The sequence below is a fragment of the Sceloporus undulatus genome, chromosome 2 (assembly GCF_019175285.1).
Source record: "Sceloporus undulatus isolate JIND9_A2432 ecotype Alabama chromosome 2, SceUnd_v1.1, whole genome shotgun sequence".
NCBI classification, from domain to species: domain Eukaryota; kingdom Metazoa; phylum Chordata; class Lepidosauria; order Squamata; family Phrynosomatidae; genus Sceloporus; species Sceloporus undulatus.
This window is the reverse complement of record NC_056523.1, coordinates 194571359-194586887: the sequence shown is the minus strand read 5'-3', so window position 1 is coordinate 194586887 and position 15529 is coordinate 194571359. Positions and strand designations below refer to the sequence as shown.

The window sequence follows — 15529 nt, the reverse complement described above, 5'->3', positions numbered from 1 at the left end:
TATGTCACCATGCACACATTCACACAAGCCTGTCATTGAGGTTGAGCGCACCTAATGAAAGGTGTCTTGGTGTGGGCTTCCCCACAACAAATCATTCTCCAAATTATTATGTTTTTCCTTTATCCCAGTGGAGTTAAGGATAGCTATTTACTTATATTGAAGTAAAACAGGTCGCTCCAATTGGGGATGCTAGACTGTCAAGGATCAGCAAGGCTAAGCACAGTGTTGTCTTCATTATTTCCAGCAGTTTCCCATTGGCAGATCATTGTGGTCATCACCTTAGTAGTGGTAGTCCTGCTTATCCTGGCTGCTGTTTTGATATATGTTAGGCACAGATGGTAAGTTTAAAAAAAGGGTGGGGGGAACTGGTGGGAGGACTGAGTTGGAGAGATCATCCCTGGCTATATTAATCTTGCAGGAGGCTTTGATAGACTCTGCTTCCTCTTTTGTCTCAAAAAGTTCATCTACATCAACTCCTTTCTTCCCTCTCTCCTCTGCAGGGTCCTTGGCTTCTGCCATAAGATCCTGCCCCCGTGGTGCTGGGAGAGGGTTCCAGATCCAGGGCACAGCATGGTAGCCTCAAAGATCAATGAACAGAATGCTGCACATGGCATGGTAAGAAGCCACTGAATGAACCACCTCTCCCTTTTCCTTCCTTTAAAAAAAAGAACAGGAGGTGTGCACTTTTCTAGATAGGAAGCATCTTGTTTCTTGGGAGAATCTGCAGTCTCTCATATCTCTTTTTCTGTTCACATTCCATAGAGGTCCAAGTAACATGTAAAAGAATTCTAGTTGAATGAACAGCTATCTTTCAACAGCCTAATGGACTGGATGTGTTTCTTGTCCAAGCTCTTAAAACTGGTGTTATATGTATATTGTGGTTGTTTTGTGCCTTCAAATTGTTTCTGACTTATGTTGACCTGGGGCTTTCTTGTCAGGATTTGTTCAGTAGAGGTTTGCCATTGTCTTTCTTCCTCTGAGGCTGAGAGAGTGACTAGCCTAAGATAATCCAATGGGTTTCATGGCCAAGCTGGGAATCGAACTCTGGTCTCCAGAGTTATAGTCTAACACTCACGTGCATAACCTGATACTTTTAAATCGTGAAACATGAGATTGTGGTACTACCATACCAATGCTTCCAGAGGAAGGGGGAAAAGAGTAAACTATCTCTCTTTCTCCCTCTCCAAGAACATGGAAATCCATCTCCCAACTATCAATCAGCCAGACTCATTGAAAAGAAACAGAGCTGTACTGAAAGGCCCGGAGTCAGCAATTCAGCTTCATTCAGCTTTTAAGCTGAGACTGCCAAACCCAGCCAGGATTGATACATAAAAACCCCATAATCCACAGACCCACCCCCAGCAAAAGCTTGCAAACACTATTCCCCGCCTATTTCCCACAGGCTAAACTTTCCCCTCTGCCCCCCATCCATCTTCTAACGGTTTCACTACTCGCCACATTTCAAGCTGCTGAACTCAGGAGTTTCAAGGTCCCTGATAACAGACCATCTGGTATTCACTTTCCCTGGCAATCATCCCCTCCTTTCCTCAGCTACATCTCTATCTAATCCCCAGCATTGCAAAACATTCTAACATCGATCATCCCCACCATCTATACAGTGGTACCCCGGGTTACGAAATTAATTCGTTCCGCGGTTAATTTCGTAACCCGAAATACCTTCGTAAGCCGAATTCCCATAGGCGCTAATGGAAAAATAGCTCTCTGCTGCCCTCCGGTGGCGGAAAATAGCGCCGCGGTTTTTTCGTAACCCGAAGAAACCTTCGTAAGCCGAAGCAATAAATCCCTATGGGATTTTTTCGTATCCCGAAAAATTCGTAACCCGGCGCATTCGTATCCCGGGGTACCACTGTATATCTATATTTCTGATAGAATCACTGGATTCTAACAGGTATTGCTTTTTGCACGTGTGAACTTGGGTATGCTGGTCTGGACAGGCTCCATCTTCTCACTCAAAACAAAGCCCTCCTTAGCATCTGTTGCCAGCCCTTGCAGATTTAGTGGGTTTAGCGGGGCAAAGGGTGCTTCTGCTAGAGAGCTAGAAAAATCAGTAACCCTCTAAATCTTATTGGAATGTAGCTCCTGTGGTCCTTCACCATTGATGTTGTGGAATGGAGCTGATAGGAGTTACAGTCCTGCAGCACCTGAGTGGGCCAGAGCTTCTCCCACTTGAAATGGAGCTCTGCCCAGCTAGCAAAAATTGCAAAGGCTGCTGCTGCTCTGTTCCCTGCAAAGAGCATTCAATTTTATTGAAGAGTCCTCTGGGATCAGGGCAAAGTTTCTTCCCGTTTAAGAAAGATCTCATCTTCCTTCATAACTAATTCAAAAACAGAACACTGATCAGTGAATTGACTCTAACACATCCATTGCTTCCCAGTAAACAAGCTGATATGAGCAGAACCTTAGGTAACACAACATAAGGCGATTCAAAATATATTTTTTCCCTTTTTCTGTCTATACTATAGCAATGTTTCTGAAGCAAAGCAGTCTGAGCACTGTTCACATGCTGACACACAAATTTTAATACAACTGGATGAAGTTTTGTTCAGTTTCCAAATTATAATAGAGTTGTCATTCATCCGTTTAGATTTCCATATCTTCTTTTTCCTTGTAAAAATCTTCATACTGTTAGCAGACTTGCTCTCTTTTTTGGACTTTTTTTTGGAAAGGTTTATATTTGTTAATTTTAAAACATACGAACTAAATTACAACAACATACTTGACATATGGAAAGGGAAAAGTAAAGGGGAAAAAAACTGTGCATGCATAGTATCTATATATAGCTAAAATTATAAACTAACCTAAACTACATTAAACTAACACTGTGACATGTTACTAAAACACGAATTTATCACAATAAATGAAGATTAACTAATCACAAAGAACTCTGACCCACCTACATAAACTGTAATATGCACACACGCACACACATACGCGGGCGCGCACACACATACACACACACAATTATTATACCATTTCAAATCAGACTACAATAGATTCAACTTACTAGAGTTACCAAGGAACCATAACTTCAAATTATAACATCAGTCCAAAACACATTGCGGAAAATACAGAGCCCCTGATTCCCCCACAAAATGGCTGCCACTCTGGTTTATTCACAAGTAATGAGTCCCACAGGTCGTGGCCTTAATCAGGGGCCACCAGGAATGAGTGAATTTAAGAGCGACTTTTAAGGAAACATAGGTATTAGAGTCATTGTTGGTGGGGTCTCCCCCTTTCGGTCCAGAAAACCTTGGCGGAGGCATAACAGAGGTATCCAAGGAGGAGGAGGAATGCAAAGGCTATGGGCCCGACACAGAACCATGAAGCCATGAAGTAGACGACCAGAAAAGAGAGGAGGAAGTGGTAGCTGGCTAGAAACCGCAGGCTAACCCTTGGCCGCTCCGTCCACTCTGGCCGCCGCCTGGACAGTGGACTGCGCTTGACCCTGGACACCAGGGAAGGGTCGGTGAGGTGGTAACGGGAAAAGGCGCCAAGGAAGTCGCCGCGGGTGCAGAGGGCCTCCATGTGGCCTGAGAAGCGTTTGTTGATGGCCAGAGAGAGCCGGAAGAGCATCCTCACAAGAGTGGCACTCTCGTAACTTCGGATTGGCTGGAGTTCCGGGTCGCCCTGATAATCCACCTCAAACCTCCGCAAACCATTGATGATCTGGTACCGGCCAAGAGGGGTCAAGACCAGACCCTCATCCGTCTCGGTGCAATCCGGGAGCTGTTTTTTCTCGTTTTCATCCAGGGACGCCCCCGAATTCAGCATCAGATGGTTGAGCTGGTCTTCACTGAGCCGAAATATTTGGCACAGGTACTCGAGTGCCTTCTCCAAGTACTCCTCGGTCTTCCGGATGCTCTCCTGCCCGACTTCGTCCAGGTCGTTGCCCATGTAGGAGTAGTTTGGGTCCGAGGGTCCAAGACAGAACCAGGAGAAGTAGGACTGGTTGGACAGAGCTTCCAGGGCCTGGTCCGAGATTGATTTGGCCCTCTGCTGGGCCTGGACCATCATCTGGATGAGCCGCAGGACTTGGTTCCAGACATCCAGCCCGAACATCTGCTTGTACTGGACGTCCTGCCCTTCAAGGCTGTAGACGTGGCTCTTGACCTTAAAGGAGGCATCCGTCAGGGTCGGGGTCCGGCAGGAGAGGTAGCTGCCCCCCAAAGACGGGGTCAAGGAGAGGCGGTGCTGGCGCAGTGGAATGGTCAAATCTGTCTCCAAAAAGAGCTGCTCTCCTTTCTGGATCATCTTGGTCAGGTTGGGCTGAGCAAAGACTTTGGCCACCCGGAAGACCATCAGGGCATTCTTGGGACTGACCAGGTCTGTCCGGAGTGCTCGGGTCAAGAAACTGATGAAGAGCTTGGTATACATCAGCAGATTTTCATGGACGAAGGGAGTCCACCTCTCCAGGACGTCGCAAGGGCCCTGATCGGCGCTCTGTGTGGGTTTTTCAGGGGCGTACCTCCAGGGCTGCAAGTAGCTTAACCACAGTTCCAGAACGACCTTGAAAGAGGTGTCCAGGGGCCAATGTCTGAAACAGTGCTGGAGGAAAACGTAGAGCTTCTGCTGGACGCAACGGGGGATCACGATCCTCTTGAACTCCTCCAGAGGACTTGTCGTGTGTAAGTGTCCCGGCGGAGACACGGACGCCCCATGCTTCAGGCTGTTGCTGAAGGTGTGCAAGTGTTTCACTAGGAGCCGGATCACCAGGACGTGTTCCTCCGTGGGCTTTAACGACTCCTTGATGTGTAGAGACTGCATCTTCTGATACATCTCAGGGGAGTAGTGATGGAGCCACATCTCCACAAAGACCTGCAGCAGGGTCTCAGATCTCCAGATCTCCTGGGAGGCCGGGTCGGCGTTGGCGGAAGTCTGGTGCGCCACGTACCTCTTCAGGAGGCTGGTGGGGTGCTTCCCATATGACGTGAAGGGCATGGCAGGAGAGTGGGGAGCCGGGGAGGGGATGGCGCCCCCGATGTTGGAGGATGGGGGCGGGACGACACTCCCTTCTGTGGGCAGGAACCAGCTCAGGTAGCGATCCACCAGGACAAAGTAGGCGCTGTTCGACATGCTGGCACTATACGCCGGATTGGTGTTCCTCTGTGTAATCAGGCTGAGGGCAAAGTAGAACATGTAATACTCATACGAATTGAGAGCCAAGCTTAGGCCTACACCTCCAGAGGGAGAGAACTGGACCTTGTTGTGATACAGAGAACATTCTGGAAGGATCCGTTCTTGTATCAAAGCTTTCACCGGGGCTGGAAGATAAGAGACGGGGAAGTCGTATTGGTAATTCTCCGCTTGCAGTTTGTAGACCATCTTCATCATCGGACCTCCGGGGTCCAGGAAGGCAAGAGCGACGTCGTACTCCACTGGCTTGATGTATCCTTGCAAAGAACACAGGTTCCAGCCTGCGGTGATGCCGTCCAGGCTCCCGAAAATATTCTCCACCAGCCACGGAAAAACGGGATGCAACTCCTTGGCAGGAAAGTCGTCTATGACCATAGCTAAGTCTCGGCACCGCTGCACAAAAGGCTTATTGAGGCAGTCAGCCTTTAAACTGGCCAAAAGGAAACTGTGTTGAGGGGCGGCCATTTCGTGAAGTGGCCTGCAGTGGCCGAAGGGAGGCCTCATCTCTCAAGGCGCTGGCAGGGCTGTTGTGAAAGAAAGCAGTGTGTTTTAGACCAACATTAGGTTTCACAACAATTTCCAATTTTAAAAAGCCTGCAGTTGATTTATCTGTTAAAATACACATCAATTTGCCAACATATTCAAAGTCTGAAACCTTAATTTTTTCTGGCCCTTTAGCAACAGACTATGAAACAAAACTACAAAGTTCTGTGGTACCTAAAAAACTTGACAGATTAATCATAGCATAAGCAATCATGACATAGAGAACACTACATCAAACGCTTGAAGAGGTATAAAGCTGATGACTCCACAGTAAAGGTGCCTGAAGTCTGTTGTAGCAGACTAACACTTGTGGGAACTTTTCACAGAAATGGAAGACTATTAAACCTTACTTGATACCAGGGTTGGCAAAGGGCATTTCAGAGCCCCCTTAATCCTTTTGTGCAGTTCCTCAATGGTCTCCAGAATTGCTGGATTTTTAAATAAAATGCATTTTACTGTGTTGTCAAACTTTACTATGTTCAATGCAGATAGGAACTTCATGCACTGTAGTTTGTATGATAGTGACTTTATTTCCTTTTGGTTCAGTATCAAGTCAATATCACATTTTTTAGAATTCAATTTAAATATCTTTTATTTATACAGAAATAATATTTAATACCATATATGAGGGCTCTGTATTTATAAACAATGTATGGAGGGGGTCTTACTGAATTTAATAATATTTAATAGAGAATTATAGACCTTGGGCAAGACACACTGTCTCAGAGTCATAGAATCATAGAGTTGGAAGAAACCACAAGGGCCATCCGTTCCAACCCCCTTCTGCCATGCAGGAAATCTAAATCAAAGCATACCCTACAGATGGCCATCCAGCCTCTGCTTAAAAACCTCTAAGGAAGGAGACTCCACTACACTCCGAGGGAGTTTGTTCCACTGTTGAACAGCCCTTACTGCTAGGATGTTCCTCTGAATGTTGAGGTGAAATCTCTTTTCCTGCAGTTTGCATCCATTGTTCCGCGTTCTAGTCTCTGGAGCAGCAGAAAACAAGCTAGCTCCTTCCTCAACATGACATCCATTCAAATATTTAAACAGGGCTATCATATCACTTCTTAACCTTCTCTTCTCCAGGCTAAACATCCCCAGCTACCTGAGTCTTTCCTCATAGGACATAGTTTCCAGACCCTTCACCATTTTAGTTGCCCTCCTTTGGACACGTCTAGTTTCTGCATGTCCTTTTTGAATTGTGCCCAGAACTGGACACAATATTCCACGTGAGGCCTGACCAAAGTAGAATAAAGTGGCTACTTTTACTTCCCTTGATCTAGGCACTATACTTCTATTGATGCAGCCTAAAATCGCATTGGCCTTGTTAGCTGCCGCATTGCACTGTTGACTCATGTTCAACTTGTGGTCTACTTGGACTCCTAGATCCCTTTCACACGTAGTTTCATTCAGCCAGGTTTCTCCCATCCTATATCTCTGCATTTCATTTTTCCACCCCAAGTGCAGTACCGTACATTTCTCCGTGTTGAATTTCATTTTGTCAGCTTTGGCCCAGTTTTCTAGTCTGTTCAGGTTATTTTGAATCTTGATCTTGTCCTCTGGGGTATTAGCTGCTCCTCCTAATTTGGTGTCATCTGCAAATTTGATAAGTATGCCCTCAATTTTGTCCTCCAAGTCATTGATAAAGATGTTGAATAGCACTGGGCCCAGGACAGAGCCCTGTGGGACCCCACTGGTCACTTCTCTCCAGGATGAAAAGGAGCTGTTGTTGAGCACCCTTTGGCTTCAGCCAGTCAGCCAATTATAAATCCATGTAACAGTTGCCTTGTCTAGCCCACATTTCACTAGCTTGTTTGCAAGGCTGTCATGGGAAACCTTGTCAAAGGCCTTACTGAAATCAAGATATACTATATCCATAGCATTCCCTTCATCTACCAAGCTGGTAATTTTATCAAAGAAAGAGATTAGATTTGTCTGGCATGACTTGTTTCTCTGAAACCCATGTTGACTTTTTGTGATTATGGCATTGCTTTCTAGATGTTCACAGTCTCTGTTTAATGATCTGCTCCAGAATCTTTCCTAGTACTGATGTCAGACTAACTGGACGATAATTGTTGGGATCCTCTTTTTTCCCCTTTTTGAAGATGGGGACAACGTTTGCCCTCCTCCAGTCTGCTGGCACTTCTCCTGTTCTCCAGGAGTTCTCAAAGATTATTGCCAATGGCTCTGATATTACATTTGCCAGCTCTTTTAATACCTTTGGATGTAGTTCTTCTGGTCCTGGAGATTTATACTATCTCTTTACTTATTCTGTGCTGAAATTCCCCTATTCTGTCCTCTGCTTCTTTATCCTCAGGTTGAGCACCCTTTGCCTTTTCTCTGTCTTCTGTTAGCATTTTGCCATCTTCTCCACGAAGTGGCCCTACTGTTTCCTTCTTCTTCCTCTTGCTGTGGACATATCCAAAAAAAGCCCTTTTTATTGTTCTTAACCTCTCTAGCAAGCCTGAGTTCATTCTGTGCTTTAGCTTTTCTGACTTTATCCCTACATGCGCTTGCTATTTCTTTGAATTCCTCTTTGGTGATTTCCCCCTTTTTCCATTTCTTATACATGTTCCGTTTAAAACATAGCCCAGTTGAAAGTTCCTTAGTCATCCATCCTGGTTTCTTGAGACATCTTCCATTTTTCTTCCTCGTTGGAACTGTTTGAAATTGTACCTTCAGTATCTCCCATCTGTCTTGAACTCCCTTCTCTTTTAATATGCTGACCATGGGATCATCCCCAGTATTTCTTTAAGTTTACTAAAATAAGCTTTCCTAAAGTCTAGAATGCATATCTGACTATGCCTGGCTTCTCCTTTCCACTGTATAACAAACTCCAGAAGTGCATGATCACTCCAGTCAGAGGAAGACAATGGCATACCCTTTCTGAACAAATCCTGCCAAGAAAACCCCATGATAGAATCACCTTACAGCCTCCTGAGTCAGCAACAGTTTGAAAGCAAACAACAATAAATGAAAAATAAACTTCATTTTCCTTTCTTTTTACTCATTTTCACATGTATGTACACTTGTCCCTCCACATATGCGACTTTGACTTTTGCAGATTTGGTTATTCACGGATTTTATTAATATGTTCTCTCTAGGAATATCTAGGATGGTCTTCCAACGCAACTGTATGATCAACTTTAACCAAAAGGCACACTGAAGGACTTAGAGATTCCTAGAGAGAACACTCCACTAGACATTTGTAGCTCTTCCAACACAATTCTGTGGTCAATCTCTGGCAGATGTTGACCACAGAGTTGCCCTGGAGGACCTAGAGATTCCTAGAGATGTGTCCTCTCGGGTAAAAACATAGTGCTTATGATGTTATTTGTGGTTTTTCCACATTCACAGGTTTCCAGCGCCCCTAATCCCAGCAAATGTGGAAGGATGAGTGTAGTTAATTTCTGTATATTTGACTTTTTAAAGCATTTTTTAAATGTGTGACCTTCATGCTCTACCATGAAGTGTTATGGAGGTTTTCTTTATTTGTTTTTACATTTCTGTTGGTCAGGCTGTTAAAGACACAGGGGCAGTGACATAGTTTACTGTTGCTTGAGACTTCCATTTCTTTGCAGGACACCCTGTGCCAGTACTTGGACCAGTCTCCGAAGGGTCTGGACATCATTGAGATAGAGGAGCCAGCTCCACAACTGCTGCCACCTCCGTCCCCTGCCCCCGTGGTGAATTCTGGCTATGAGAAACATTTCATGCCTACCTTGGAAGAAATGCAGAAACTGTCTTGAGAAGGGAAGAAAGTTATGCTTCACCCTCTGGGGACTAATGAGAGAATCTATTTCACCTATATTAAGGTGCTTGTCCTAGTCCATCTGCAAATCAGGTCGACCAATTGAGGATTATTCATTTGCCTCTCAAAGCTAGGGGTGGGGCACATTTCACTGGATCCATCAGTAGCTCTTTTGCACCTCCTGATATTTGTTGGAAGAAGAAATGCACCATGCCTCAAGAATCCACGCATTTGCAAAGCTGACAGGGTGCTCTGGAGAAAAAAGGTGCACACAGAACAGTGTACACATTTTAAAATGTGAACAGCTAAAATGGTGCAAACACACTTCAGTCATTGGGGGGAGTGTGTACCTTAAATCACATGGACAGGTAAATGCATGTGACAGCAATTGTGTTAAAAATGACATATTTCATTGTGGGAAGGAAAATCAAAAGTCTCACAATCTAATATCCACAATGGGAGCTCTCATTGCAGTCCCTAGGTACTGCAGTCCCTAGGTACTCCTCCAAGATGACACTTGTGACCTCAAACCACCACAAAAGCAGTAAACTGGGCATATCTCTGGGATGCTTCACTTCACTCTGGAGTTTCTTCAGGAATGTGGTTCTCTTCCTGAGCCTGTAGTGGACTCTATCTGGACTCAGATGTCCTTCTTAGTCCTGATTACACCTGTTTAACTCCTTTGAGTTGTCACCTCGACACTGAAGCTATTGTGGAAGCATTGGTTCTTACTGCATTTGCAGTTATATTAAACCTGTTTTGTATTGCCTGTACTGACAGAAGCAGAAATAGCTGCTGGTGCTGCTAGAAACAGCGCCTATACAGGTATGGCCCAAAGCTATTGGGGAAGAAGTGAAGAAACCTTTCTCTCTGGGTTCTTTTAACAGGGGCTGTTTTAAAAAGTATGTTTTTTTTTACTTCAGGTCTGATTCACTTGGCCAGGAATTTTGTCTTTATTTATTCAATATTTTGTTACGGTTTTTATAATAAGTGGTACCTCTTCTTTTTCATTTTGTGTATTATTAGTAAGCTGCTTTTTTCTTGGAGGGTGTCTACATGTTTGGGGGGGGACATACTTGCCTTGAATCATTCCAGACAACACATGCCCAGTTCTGCAACAAAATGACTTCTTTTTGCCTTTAATCTCATTTAAGAAGACCTATATGTTGCCCTGGAGCTTGTGACCTCTGTGTTTTTCAAGAGTGTACAGCTGAATCGGGTTGTCCATACATCACAAATATGCACAGGACCATATTGGTGCTGGCAGGTGGAGCCATTTTTTGTCCTTCTCACTGATCAGTGCTGGAAAGGTTCCTTGGCTTGTCAGCCAAGCAGCTCCCTGGCAGAGTCTTGCTGGTAATGTTGCTTCTGGTGTGGCCAGAATGGGGACCCCCTTCCTTGTTGACTGGTGAAGCAATTGTGGCAGCCCTGAGGAAGACAGGACACCAGTGCCAATGTGCTGCCAGCCCAGCTGACCATCTGGACTGGGGTGATCACATAGTGAATCTGGGGCATCTCTGGAGCAGGATACACCAGACTGCACCTGTATTATTTTGGCTGCTGTAGAGGTGCCCTTGGAAAGTAGTATATGAAGAGGCCTTAATTTTGGCCCAGAGTCCACTTCCTATTTGGGGATGGTCTCTGGTTCATTGCATTAACAGGTTTGCTTAGGAGTATGACCACCAAACCTTTCCAGCCACGAGGCTCCTATTTCAGGAGCTTCGTGGCCTGTAAAGAGAAGCTCAGTTTTGTGCAACAGCTTTCCAGATTTAAATATTTTCTTATTGCTAATCAAAAATTATGTCAGAAGCAGCTTGTAGCTCCAGAGAGAGCCCCCATAGGACCCATCTGGGCCAAAATTTCCCTATCCTTGGTTGATGTGATACTGCTGAAATTGGTGTGTGTGTGTGTGTGCATACAGAAGGACATTTGGTGATGTTGGTCCTGTCTGGAATGCACAGGACAAGTATTCTGGCCACATAGCTGACTCAAGCCCCTTGCAAGGGCCTATCATTCTGACACTGGGTGGCTGATAGCACAGGCATCACGCTGAGCCACCTGGTACATCCGCTGCAGGTCACTTTGCTGTGAGGTCTGAGCAAGGCACCAAGCTTTGACATGGCTGGGCGCCTTGTTCTGACCTCAGAGCGGGCAACTGGTGGCACCATTGGCTACTCTGCATGGCAGAGCAGGACACAGTTCAAACAGCCACCCAGCTTCAAGCCGGGTTTTTCAATACTTGGGGTTTTCCAAGAAGATCTAGAACAACTGCAGAGGTATTTTAATTCATTTTAAGAGGGTATACCCTGGTTCTGGTGCTGAATGGGCTGGGTGTTGTCCAGTTTGTATGCACCAAAACTTTGGGCCATCTGTCGTCCAGTCTCTCTGTTGAGAGAAGGCAGGGAGGGGGTTGTTTCACTTGTCCTGTACAGCCAGAACATTGTTTTGGCTCTTCCTACATTTTTGTGACATGCAGAGTTTTTTGTCAGTGTAAAGTTGCTTTCCATGTGCTTCCATGTACTGCAGCCAGGTTGAAAAAACACCTACCTGGGAGATATTCTTTAGATGGATTGTTGTGGCTGGCAAAGGACGAGAGAAGAAAATGAAGCACGGAAAGATCTTCTGCTTGGCTTAGAAACACAGGGAAGACTGCAGTTTAGAAAAGCTGAAAAGAAAAAAAATCACTAGAAAAGATTGTCTACACTGAGATAAGCAAACATACATACTTTTCTGAAAAAACACATCCGTTTGCCTCTTTATAGGCTTTGCTACAAGAATAATTGGGACTTCTGAACTAAATAAAGTGTAGTGTGGCAGCAATCTCAATTTCCCCACTAGGAGTCAGGAAAGTTCCAGATGTTTGAGACCTTTTTGGCATTAATGTCATAACAAAGTTTTCCTTGTTTCGGCTGTAAAATAAAAGCGTTCTCTCTCTCTCATCTGTTCCATACCCTTCAACATTTCACAGATTAAAACCAGGACACGTGGGGCTAAGCGATACCAGAGTTTAGTCAAGATGACAGAAGTTATTAACGAGGAAGGACACACAAGCTACGAAAGGTTACAGCAGTTTGCTTTGCATGAACCTCCTGGAAGAGTAAGACTGCTCATTTTTCTCCTGTTCACTTAATTGTGTACAATCAACTTTTGTACTTCAGTTTGCAGCAAATGAAGTGAAGTGCAGATAAAATGGGAAAGGAGGAGGAGAGAGAAGCTGGGATATTCTGAAAGCAGCTGAAAGCTTATCTCCAGTTAGGAGAGGTTTTCTCACCTTCATTGTCAAATGCTCCCTGTTTATCTATTATATTAATACAGAAAAACATCAAATACAACCACCATCTTCACTTTTAAACTTATGGTCGGATGTTTTGATGTAAGTGCCTTACGTTTCAGCAGTGGACTCTCTTGAATCCAAACAATAAATAGACAAGAATGCATAAAGTGTACTCAAAACTATTGTATATAACTTAAAGCCTATAGAAAAATAATATCCTGACTGTTACAGCATTATATATTAGTATTTCTTTGACTACGTTGTTTATATGCTTGTATTATGTTTTCAAAATAAAAATTAAAAAACATTTCTAATCACTTTTACACTTCTCTCTATCAGATACAAACACACACACCTAGAATCATAGAGTTGGAAGACACCCCAAGGGTCATCCAGTCCAACCCCCTGCCATGCAGGAACTCACAATCAAAGCATACCCAACAGATGGCCATCCAGCCTCTGTTTAAAAACCTCCAAAGCATATTCCACTCTCAAACAGCTCTTACTGTCAGGAAGTTGCTCCTAATGTTTAGGTGGAATTTGTTTTCCTGTAGCTTGCATCCATTGCTCCTGGTCCTATTCTTTAGAGCAGCAGAAAACAAGCTTGCTCCTTCCTCAGTATGACACCCCTTCATATACTTAAACAGAGCTACCATCTCACCTCTTAACCTTCTCTTCTCCAGGCTAAACATACCTAGTTCCCTAAACCTCTCCTCATAGGGCTTTATGACTTCCAGACCCCTCACCATTTTGGTTGCCCTCCTCTGGAAACACTCCAGCTTGTCAACATCCTTGATCTAGACACTATACTTCTATTGCTGCTGCCTAAAATCACACTGGTCTTTTTAGCTGCCACATTGCACTGTCGACTCATGTTCAACTTGTGGTCTACTTGGGCTCCTAGATCCCTTTCACATGTAATCTTCTTAAGCCAGGTGTCTTCCATCCTATATCTATGCATTTCATTTTTCCGTCCTAAGTGCAGTACCTTACATTTTTCCATGTTGAAATTCATTTTGCTAGCTTTGGCCCATCTTTCAAATCTATTGAGATCATTTTGAATTGTGATCCTGTCCTCTGGACCTCCTAATTTGGTGTCATCTGCAAATTTGATAAGCATGCACTCTATTCCCTCATCCAAGTCATTGATAAAGATATTGAATAGCACTGGGTCCATATTTTCCCAGCTTGTTTGCAAGAATGTCATGGGGAATCTTGTCAAAGGCCTTACTGAAATCAAGATATCAAAAAGAGACCAGATTAGTCTGGCATGACTTGTTTCTCTGAAACCCATGTTGACTTGTGATAATGGCATTCCCTTCTAAATCTTCACAGACTCTCAGTCTAATGAGCTGTTCTATAATCTTTCCTGGTATTGATGTCACACTAGTTGGGCGATAATTGTTGGGATCCTCCTTTTTCCCTTTTTGAAGATGGGGACAAGGAAGGTCTTCACTGGAGGGTAAGGCTGAGATGTTCGAAAGAACGACCTGGGTCAAAAGTCTGCTACATGACAATGATTTAGATCTGTCCAAACGGTGAAACATCCAAAAACAAGCTGCTGAAAAGAGGGGATGCCTGCAATACATAATACTCTTCTCTCTTTTACATAAAGAATAGAATTATCCTTTTAAAATAAACTAAAGATAAGGTTAGAAATTGTAACAAGTTTTTTATGTTTATTCTCTGTGTAGATTTTTGTTTTAATATTCATTAACACTGTTTTTTATCTAGCAACAAACTTCCCTGAGTGAATTTTTCTAACAGCTCTAGCACAATGCCTTGGGTTCAGTGGCAGAGCTCCTGTATTACTACACATTTCTTTGCTCCGATCCTTAATTTCTAGTTCAAGGGATCTCATACCTCTCTTTGAGGTGTTGTATCTCAGATAAACAATACTGAACTAGAGAGGCCAATGTTCTGCCTTTCAGCTATTACTGTCTGCTCTTTCTAACTCTGTGGATAGAGTTGGTGGGATACAAAAAGCATCCAGATCAACAACAATGGGTATAGCAGAAATCATCTTATCAGCCTTCTGTAGCTGCAGCTTGACTCAAAATAGGGGCCAAAACTCACTGTAGAAATAATCCAGTTTGAGACCGCTTTAACTGGCCTGGCTCATTGCTAAATTGTAGTTTATTGTGTCTCCAGTACTCTCTGACAGAGAAGGCTAAATTTATCACAAAACTACAGTTCCCAGAATTCCCTAGCATTGAGCCAGGGCAGTTAATGCGGTTTAAAACTGGATTATTTCTGAAGTATATTTTGGACCTTTGTCAGACCTAAAATAAAAAGGGAAAGGTGGAATGTGAAGGGAATGAATAGAATAATAAAAAGGGGGGGAAACTTTCATTATTTAAAACAACAAATGTGAGATATATTGTATTCAAGAAACTCACATACAAAAGGAAGACTTAGGATACCTTAATAATATAAAACTTGGACAATGTTTTGCTTCAGCTGCAGAAAAAAGAAAAAGAGGGGTAGCTCTGTATATAAATTCAAAATTTGTAGCTGAAGATGACACAAAGGGACACTATGTTGGGGTTATGATTCAAATTCAGAATAAAAAAAACTTATTCTGGTAGTATATGCACCTACAGGAAGGAAATATATTTTATTTTCAAAATTATTAAATAGATTAAAAAAGGCGACTAAACGGTGAGGGTCTGGAAACTATGTCCTATGAGGAACGACTGAGGGAGCTGGGGTATTTAGTCTGGAGAAGAGAAGGTTAAGAGGTGAATGATAGCCCTGTTTAAATATTTGAAAGAATGTCATATTGAGGAGGGAGCTAAGCTGTG

At 43.7% G+C, this 15529-nt stretch overlaps 3 protein-coding genes across 5 annotated transcripts in view; 2 read left to right on the top strand and 1 right to left on the bottom strand.

Annotated features, from left to right (window-relative positions):
- Nucleotides 1-13039, top strand: part of IL27RA (interleukin 27 receptor subunit alpha) — a 40844-nt gene extending 27805 nt beyond the window's left edge. For 2 of the 3 annotated variants that reach the window (XM_042455727.1, XM_042455726.1), the window contains 3 exons: nucleotides 245-338; nucleotides 501-615; nucleotides 9282-13039. In XM_042455727.1, the coding sequence (XP_042311661.1) occupies nucleotides 245-338; nucleotides 501-615; nucleotides 9282-9449 (377 nt within the window). In that variant the 3' untranslated portion in view covers nucleotides 9450-13039. The remainder of the gene's footprint in view (nucleotides 1-244; nucleotides 339-500; nucleotides 616-9281) is intronic. The other variant, XR_006102570.1, reaches the window with a different exon arrangement.
- Nucleotides 1-15529, top strand: part of ALKBH7 (alkB homolog 7) — a 511499-nt gene that overhangs the window by 293881 nt on the left and 202089 nt on the right. The window lies entirely within an intron of this gene.
- Nucleotides 2656-12119, bottom strand: LOC121924334 (sphingomyelin phosphodiesterase 4-like). The gene is made up of 2 exons (XM_042455723.1): nucleotides 11999-12119; nucleotides 2656-5678 (listed from the first exon to the last, which is right to left on the bottom strand). Exon 2 carries the CDS (start codon nucleotides 5656-5658, stop codon nucleotides 3232-3234), a length of 2427 nt encoding a protein of 808 aa, XP_042311657.1. The 5' UTR covers nucleotides 5659-5678; nucleotides 11999-12119; the 3' UTR covers nucleotides 2656-3231.

Bases quoted from the DNA above. Each gene is read 5' to 3' on its own strand.
- LOC121924334 (XM_042455723.1), bottom strand. From the start codon at position 5,658: ATGAGGCCTCCCTTCGGCCACTGCAGGCCACTTCACGAAATGGCCGCC.